Genomic DNA, 9,614 nt, shown 5'->3' with positions numbered 1-9,614 from the left:
GCCTCAAGAGTCACGCTGGTGACACGTGGGGCTCCTCCGCTGGGAATCTCCTGGTGTGTGAGCAACAAAAATTGATCTGAAAGTGTGGCGTCCTCTCGTTCTCTGCTCTTTCAGTGGGACCTGCAATCCCGAGCTGCTAGTGATCAGCCATCTTGGATCTCTCTCCTCGATTGCATTTATATATATGGTTATTTTGTCTCTGCCTATCTTCCATCTCAACCATTTTCTCACAAACTCTTTATATTTATCTAATTTTTATTCCCTTAGTTGTTTTTCAACCTTTCTTCTATACGCCTTATTAAATTTTCATTTAAGCCCATTCTCCCTTAGTCATCTTGTAACTTAGTCAATTCTGATATAATATTCCTCTTCCTATTTCTTTCTTGCATTCAATGTACTCTTTCCATCCATCTTGGTTTTCTGTCCATTTGTTTTTAACATTTGAATATCTTATTCAAGGTGTTTTTCTATACCCCCAGATGTAGTCTGAACAGACAAACTAATTCAATCTGCAGTGTTGTCACTGTCTTCTTTCTGCTTTATAGTTGTTTCTAGGGGAGAGGGTACCATGGACTAAAGCATATCAAATGTTTTCTTCTAGTAACTTATAAAGGTCTGGTTTTATTCTGTTCATTTTGTAGAATAGGACTAGCTTAAAAGATTCTTAATTCAGGGGCACCTTCTTTTGACAATGTACCAAAGTCCCATTTCTTTGCTGAATTTCCTTTCCTTTTTTTTTGTTTTTTTTTTTTTTTTTTTTTTTTTTTTTTTTGGTGGTGGAAGTGGGTATGAGTCCTTTGATTTATTCTTTTTTTTGGTGATGGTGTTTTAAGACCCTAAATTTTCTGCTTTCTCTTCTGGCCCCCTTCATCACCCAATCACCAACAGGTACCATGACTCATTTTTGCCTTTTTACTTTACAGAAACTCCATGTTGTATGGACACTTCTATGTTTCTTTCATATCATAAGTTCTCTGATCTACAAAAAAACTTTTTCAGTATCTTCACATTCTGGCAATGATTTTAAAGCAGTTCTATAACCACTGCTAGTTCCCTTCTCTGAGTAGTTTTTCTCAGACTGTCCTGCCTTGTTAGAAAGGCCTTTGGTAAGAGCTTAAGAAGTGGTTTTCTGTTTTTAAAATTGACAGTACTAAGCACACCTATTTGCAGTTATATAATATGAATGTTTCTGTATACAGCTGACATTTGAACAACACAGGTTTGAAATGCATGGGTGAGCTTATACATGGATTTTCTTCCATCTCTACTACCTCTAAGACAGCAAGACCAACTCCTCCTCTTCTTTCTCCTCCTTAGCCTACTCAACATGAAGATGAGGATGAAGACCTTTATGTTGACCTACTTCCACTTAATTAATAAGAAGTAAAGATTATCTTATGGTTTTCACGTTTTATTTCTTCTAGTTTATTTTACCATAAAAATACAGTATATAATATAATACACATAACACACAAAATACATGTTAATTGTTTCTTTATGTTATTGGTAAGGACTAAAGTCAACAGTAGGCTACTAATGGTTAAGTTCTGGGGAAGTCAAAAGTTACATGCAGCTTTCTGGCTGCAAGGGGCGGGTCAGCACCCCTAACCCTCACATTGATCAAGAGTCAACAGTAAATATATTTGATTTTGCTTTTCCATATTTTGTTGGAAGATTATGTAGGAAGATGTGGGTTTAGGCATCCATCCATTGTTCTTGGCTACCCAGAATTCAATGGCTTGAAATTTTTTTTTCTTTTTTCAAGACAGTGTCTTACTTTGTCATCCAGGCTGCAGTACAGTGGCACAATCTTGGCTCACTGTAGCCTCAATATCCTGGGCTCAGTGGCTTGAAATCTTTAGGTAACATGAACTCAGTCTGTAAACCCACATAAGGACTAGAATACAATAAAAAATACACAGAAGCAATTTCAAGCTTCTGAAAAGCACCACAGTTAAAGATAGTCAATTTTCCTTAAAAATCTAGTTTAGTTTCTAGCTCATCTTTCTGAGAGACCAGTTTTATGGATAATTGGGGTAGTTGTAGGCTACCAGCTTGTCCAACTCTGAACTTTATTTTCTTTTCTTGTACCTTATAATGCCTGAAAGCCAAAGTGCAAGTTTATACAATTCAGCAACTGCCTCTAACTTATGAAAAAAAAATTTTTACTCAATAATAAGCAAAAATATATTAAGTTTACACTTATTTGCTGCTAAAATAACTCAAAATAAATACAGTACTTGTAAACCTATAAAGATAGAGTTGTTACTAAAAAAAAGATAGCAGGCTAGGCCTGGTGGCTCATACTTGTAATCCTAGCACTGTGCAAGGCCAAGGCAGGTGGATTGCTTGAGGTCAGAAGTTAAAGACCAGCCTGGGAAACATGGTAAAACGTCCTCTCTACTAAAAATAAAAAAATTAACTGGCCACAGTGGTGCATGCCTGTAATCCTAGCTACTCAGGAGACTAAGGCATGAAAATTGCTTGAACCTGGGAAGCGAAGGTTGTAGTGAGCTGAGATCGTGCAGAGGCAGAGTTGTCGTGAGCACTCTAACCTGGGTGACAGAGCAAGACTCTGTTTCAAAGTTTCAAAAAAAAAAAAAAAGATAGCACCACCCAAACCCCAAATTACAGAAAATTGGAAAATTTTTAAATCCATGAAAAATCAAAAGCACCTTTTCATATAACATAAATCATTTTTAATGTTGTTTTACAAGAGACTGTTTTACTTACTTCTGCCTAGGGGCACTTCCCTTTTTCAATAACCTAAAGCATTTGAAATAAAATAAAGCCCTGATCTGAAGACATGACTGAAAATGAAGTGAAAGAAAGTTTCTCATCTTTCCCTTTGTGCTTCTCTTCCTCCCTCCTTGAAATAAGATGCTATAAACTTGAATAATAGAAACCTGTTTTATTGTGTGACAATTCTTCTAAATCTGCCATATTTCCTGACTAAAATGTTTTCTAAGTTACTAATGGGTATTAAATACCTTAGCCTAAAAGATTTCTGATAGAACAACAACAACAAAACTTGAAAAAATAAGCGTCGAACCTTGTACTACTCTTAGATTTTTCATATTACTAACTTGGGGCTAAAAATAATTAGGGTTGAAAAGTAAGTAGGCATTCAGTACTTAGTTACTGCTCTATTTGGTGGTTATTACTGCCTAATTATAAAAAAGAAAGTTAAAATTTTTCTCAGTCAAAACCACTGGATTAAATCAATATAAAGGTTAGTAACAATGATTAATACATCAATTTTCCAACTTACTTCTGAGAGAGACCATTTACTTCTGTGGTCTAGAAGATGAATGAGTAGAATCCATAATTCTTTAATGCATGAACATGGACAATGGTGACTCATTAATGATTCAGAGGGCCTAACCTATAGAAAAGAACCAAAATGAGTTCATTATAAGACAGCAACAGAACTTTAAATGCCACATAGCTTCCAAATACTTTTAAAAGAATGATTTAGATGACTTAAAATTTCTCAAAAAAAATTATTTACTGAAAATGTGCCACTTCATTTAACTTTTAAGATAATTTCCATTTTAAAACCAAAAGTATAGAATAAATTAGATTTCAACTTAAAAAACCATTTAAATCATCTAGTCCAGCGGTCAGCAAACTTTTTCTATAAAGGGCTACATAGGACATATTTAAGAGTTTGTTGGCAATATAGTCTCTGTCACAACTATTGAACTCTGCCATTTCAGTACAACAGTTACAGATAACATGTAAGAGAAATGGACAGGGTTATAGTCCAATAAAACTATATTCACAAAAATAGGCAGTGGGATAGATTATACCTCAGGGCTAGTTTGCTTATCTTGACCTAAGTCTTCTACAACAAAAGACTTCTAATAAAAAGATTAGAAAATAAATTTTGATTCACTGTAAAACAGAGTAAAAATTTTGCAAGACAGAATAAATACAGTTATTAGGGTTTTAAAAAGATTAAGTAATTTCTAAATTATTTACTTTTTAACAAAAAATCCTAGGTAATGTATAGAATATACATAATATTTACAAATACAGCTAGGAAGCTTTTTAAATTCATGTGTGTAATATTTTACATAAATTATGTACATATTTCTACCCTAATACAAAGTGAAAAAAAAAAAAAAGAAGTAGTATTAGGATTTTACTAGAAATCATAGCCACAGCAATTGAGCAAAAGAAATAAAAGTCATCTAAACGAAAAGAAATAAGTTAAGATTGTTGCTGTTTGTAGATAACATGATCTTACATACAGAAGCCTCTAAAGACATCACCAAAAATCATTAGAATAAGCAAATTCAGGAAAGTTGCAGGATACCAAACCAACATAAAAAATACCATAGCATTTCTATACAATAACAACAAACTATCCAAAAAAGAAATCAATGACACAATCCCACATATAGTACATACCTACAAAAATAAAAATATTTATGGATAAATTTAACCAGAGTGAAAGGCCAGTACAATGAAAAATATAAAACTCTGATGAAATAAACTGAACACAACATGAATAAGTACAAAACTATCTTTTGTTCATGAGTTGGAAGAGATATTATTAAAAGGTCCATACTACCTAAAGTGACCTACAGATTCAATGAAGTCCCTACCAAAATACTTAATGACACTTTTCATAGAAATAGAAAAAACAATCCTAAAATTGGCAGGAAATCACAAAAAGTCCTGAATAGATCATTAGTAAAAAGAACAAAGCTCGAGGCATTGACACTACCTGACTTCAAAATATACTATAAAGTTATAGTAATCAAAACAGTGTGGTGCTAGCATACAAATAGACACAGAACAAAATAGAACAGAGTAGAGAGCTCAAACATAAATCTAGGCATTTATAGTCAACTGAATTTTAACAAATATGAATACAGTATGCCATGGGGAAAGGACAGCTTCTTCAATAAACAGTCTGAGACAACTGGATATCCACTCGTAGAATGAATTTAGGCCCTTATTTCACACTACATAGAAGAATCAACTCAAAATAAATTAAAGACTTAAATGTAAGACCTGAAACTGTAGAGCAAGAATAAAACATGAGGGAAAAGCTATATGACAGTGGTCTGGCAAATGACTTCTTGGGTATAACTCCAAAAGCACAGGCCACAAAAATGAAAACAAACAAACATCTGCACAGAAAAAAAAAAAATGGAATGAAGGAAAACCTGCAGAATGGAAGAAAATATTTGCAAACCATATATCTAATAAGGGGTTAGTATCTTAAATATATAAGGAACCCAAATAACTCAACAGCAAGAAAACAAATAACCCAATTACAAAATGGACAAAAAATATAAATAGATATTTCTTAAAAGAAGACATACAAATGGCCAAGCAGCATATGAAAAATGCTTAACATCACTAATAATTATGAAAATGCAAATTACAACTTGATGATATCACCTCACACCTATTATAATGGCTATCACCAAAACAACAAAAGATAACAAGTGCTGGAGAGGATGTGGTGACAAGAAAACCCTTGCACAGTTTGGTGAGAATATAAATTGGTACAGCCATCATGTATAATAGTACGCAAGTTGATTTACATAAAATTAAAAATAGAACTACCACATGATCCAGCAATCCTACTAGGTATATTTGCAATGAAAATAAAATTATTATGTTGAAGAGATAACTGCATTCCCAGGTTCACTGCAGCATTATTTACAATAGTCAAGACATGGAATGAACCAAACTGTCCATCAATAGATGAATGCATAAAGAAAATGTGGTTTATTTGCGCAATGGAATACAGTCATGTGTCACTTAACAGCAGGACACATTCTGAGAAGTGTATCTTCATGTTAACATGATTTATTGTACTTAAACCTACTACTGCACACCTAGGCAATGTGGTGTAGCCACCTTGTACATGTGGTCTGTCACTGACTGAAACTTCGTTCCACAGTGCATGACCCTACTATTCAACCTTGAGAAGAAGGAAATACTGTCATCTGCAACAATATGGATGAACCTGGAGGACATTATGTTAAGTGAAGTAAGCCAGGCACAGAAGAAAAATAACACATAATCTCATTTATATGTGGAATCTAAAAAAGCTGAACTCATGGAAGCAGAGTAGAATGATCCTTACCAATGAGGAGGAATAGGAGGGAGGCAGGGGAGATGTTGGTCAAAGCATACAAAATTTCCGTTAGATAAGAGGAATAAACTCAACATGGTGACTACGGTTAAAAACAATGTACTATATGGTATTCTTGAAAATCACTAAGAGTAGATTTTAAGCGTTCTCACACAAAAAAAGGTAAGAATGTGAGACAATACATAGGCTAATTGGCTCTATTTAGCCATTCCACAATGTATACACATATCAAAACATGATGTATATGATAAATATATATAATTTTGTCAATTATCAAAAATAAATGAATAAATGTTTAAAAGACATCAGTCTATCATATCTGGTTAATCTAATACATAGGCACACTAAATTTTAAAAATATTGATAATCAATGCATGAAAAAAATCTAAATTTTGAAAAATTATAAAAATCCTTTTCCCTAAATCTTGATTTCCCAAAAACAGTCTTTATGCTTGTAAATCTGAAATAGAAAATAATCTAAACATTTCCACCACTTAAAAATAAACATGTTCTGTAGCACCTTTAAGTCACTGTCTCCATTAAATACTCTATGATAAATACAATTTAATCTAAAGACATAATTTCAACCATGATACTAGACCTTCTATGAAAACGAGGAACAAACCTCTCTTAAAATCTGTCAAAGAACTTTAAGCGCTTTTCTTATTATTATATAACAACAATACAATAATTTATTAAAGAGCTGGCCTCTACTATTTAGGTAGAAATTAGGTTTCCAATTATTTTAGCAAACATCATCTTTATCTATTTATTTTTGTTAAACTAGAAAAGGCTATATTTCTTTAAAAAAAGAAAAGCTCTAAAATATCAATTTCAGCCTGTTTTAGATGTTTAAATAAAAACTATTTTCCCTTTAAACTCCCAGATAATAGTAGCTAAACATAAAATTGAAACATATAATCATTTTAGACTAAATTCTTACAGATTACATGACATATATTAAGGACAGAATGTTGTCTTTAAGTCTCAAAAATACAAATAAACTCTTAAAGCATTACCTTGTCATACCTGTTGAGTGACAGGCTTATTAAATCGCAAAGGAGAGTTTCACAATGTTCTTCAAATAGGCTGACATTGGTTAAATTGTCACTTGCCAGATTCATAAACTGATGACCATATACAACTTGTTCTGAAAATGCAATAAAATAGTTTTAAAGTACTGTAGATTTTACTAAATCAGAAAGGAAAAAGTGACTGTACATCTTTAAATTATAACAAAACTAAAACAGTTAAAATTTTTTTGTTTTTGCAAATAAAATTTGAATTTGAGGACAACTTTCTTATATGAGCACTGATAACATTATCTTCATAAGTTTCTAATTCTTCCAAGTAAAATCTAATAAACTTCTTTTCCTAATAAGTCTATCTTTGAAAAGCATTAATGCAACACAACTTAAAAAAAAAAGAGAGAACATAAAATCTTCATCCACATTTCTAACCAACAAAGCCTTTAAAACATTTTTCTTTTAATCAATACTGATAAACTGACCCCATGCAATTGTTTTGTGGAATAAAATAGCAAACCAAGGTAATATATAACCAAAATGTATACCTATCTCAGAATAAGTTCACTTGAGTATTACTCTAAGAAAACAGTAATGTGAAATTCAGACTCCACGTGAGAGAGGAAATTATATACTTGTGTACATCTTTGTATTTTTCTATGTACGGATATATATAAGTATATGTATTTATTAAATGAAAAGCCGGTGTTGGAGTAACAGACATCTTTACAACCTAAATGATAGGTTGGCAATGGAACCTATGCAAGATCAAGAAATAAATAGGCACCATAGCCATAAGCGTAAAAGATATTTATCCACAATATATATATACTGTTACTAAAAAAAAGAAAATTTACAAAATATAATGAATAATTAATAAAGCAAATACAGACAATAAAATGTAAAGATGTTCAACTTCACTAGTAACCAAGAAATTGCAAGATAAAAAAATTCCATTTCATTTTTCACATATTAGTTGGCAAAAAATAAAACATAATTGATAGTATCAACTCCTGGCAAGAGTATGAAGTAAAGGCATACTAACAGTTATGTCTATAGATCAGTAGGACTTACTATTCAGCAAAACAGCAGCATATACATATTAAAAATGCAGTGTTTTGAAAACACAGTTTTAAAAAAAATAGTGTCCACTCTAAGAATATTAGAGTAACTTGTACACAGATTAAAGATACATATCTATACACAAGTGTATTCAGTGAAAAATTATTTGTAATATCAAAAAAATGAAAGTAACTTAAATGCTAAATATAGTAGAACATGCAGCGTTTAAATGGATAAAGTAGAACTATGGGTACTAACATAAACAGATCTCTAAAACACTGATAATGAAAGATCACACTGAACAGTATGATCATATCTGTGGTTAGAAACAAAAACAAAATTTTAGCTATCAGTTTATACATATGTATACTAACAGATAGAAAACAAATATGGAAAGATAAACGAAGCTGTTCCCAATAGTTATTTCTGGAAAAAAAGGAATAAAACTTTGACTTCTTACTTTGTTTACTCTTTGATTTTTTAAAAAAATTCAGAAAGCATTTATTACTAATGTAAGTTTAAAAGGCAATAAAAGCTGATTTTATAAGGGATATAAATCATAAATCCATAAACTTACTCAATTTTTCACCCAGCATGTAGAGAATTTCTAGCACCAGCCAATGTATATCCAAGTGGAGATGTAATAAATGCCATGATGGTGGAAAAAGCTGTGGATAACATTATCAACTGTGATTGAGAATTCATTAATATTTTACTAGGTATTTCATAGCATGTCACATAATACTCCTGCATAAACACAAGGATAAAGAACCAATTAACCTACCACTATTCAAAAGCTCAGGGAAAACCTCTGTCTGTTCATTAGAGGATTCTTTCACTGAAGATCTTTGAAAGCAGGAATTATTTCCACCTGTTGGTTTAAGACAGACCCACCACCTTGGGGCTGCTGAATAGACTTGCATAGTAAAGGTAACTTCCAACCAACCTCTGACTCTACTATAGCTGCAAGGCAGTAAAAGAATTTTTTTAAATATGTGTTTTCACAATTTTGTCTTAGAATTTAGCTAGGAAACTCTTTTTTTTTTTTTTTTTTTTCATGTATTTTCACCATGTTGGTCAGGCTGGTCTTAAACTCCCGACCTCAGGTGATCGGCCCGCCTTGGCCTCCAAAGTGCTTGGATTACAGGCATGAGCCACCACACTCAGCAGAAACTCTTTTTTAATGTATGAGAGACCAGAAACTCCTATAAAATATTTTAAAAAAAAAATTTAGACTATAATGTAGACATTACTGTCATCCTATTAAGACACAGAAGTTAAGGCTGGGTGCAGTGGCTCATGCTGGTAATCCCAACACTTTGGGAGGCCGAGGTGGGTGGATCACCTGAGGTCAGGAGTTCGAGACCAGCCTGGCCAACATGGTGAAACCCCGTTTCTACCAAAAA

The 9,614-nt window shown here is 32.4% G+C and overlaps 1 protein-coding gene across 5 annotated transcripts in view; it reads right to left on the bottom strand.

Annotated features, from left to right (window-relative positions):
* The window catches only part of MMS22L (MMS22 like, DNA repair protein), a 144,009-nt gene that overhangs the window by 124,173 nt on the left and 10,222 nt on the right, over positions 1-9,614 (bottom strand). For all 5 annotated transcript variants that reach the window (XM_037735054.1, XM_037735052.1, XM_017518956.2 and 2 more), the window contains exons 7-9: positions 8,786-8,876; positions 7,141-7,271; positions 3,272-3,385 (exon numbers count right to left, since the gene is read on the bottom strand). In XM_037735054.1, coding sequence (XP_037590982.1) covers positions 3,272-3,385; positions 7,141-7,271; positions 8,786-8,876 — 336 coding nt within the window. The remainder of the gene's footprint in view (positions 1-3,271; positions 3,386-7,140; positions 7,272-8,785; positions 8,877-9,614) is intronic.

The sequence above is a fragment of the Cebus imitator genome, unplaced genomic scaffold (assembly GCF_001604975.1).
Source record: "Cebus imitator isolate Cc_AM_T3 unplaced genomic scaffold, Cebus_imitator-1.0 Scaffold717, whole genome shotgun sequence".
NCBI classification, from domain to species: domain Eukaryota; kingdom Metazoa; phylum Chordata; class Mammalia; order Primates; family Cebidae; genus Cebus; species Cebus imitator.
Note: the sequence above shows the minus strand (reverse complement) of the source record. Positions and strands in the feature narration are given on the sequence as shown.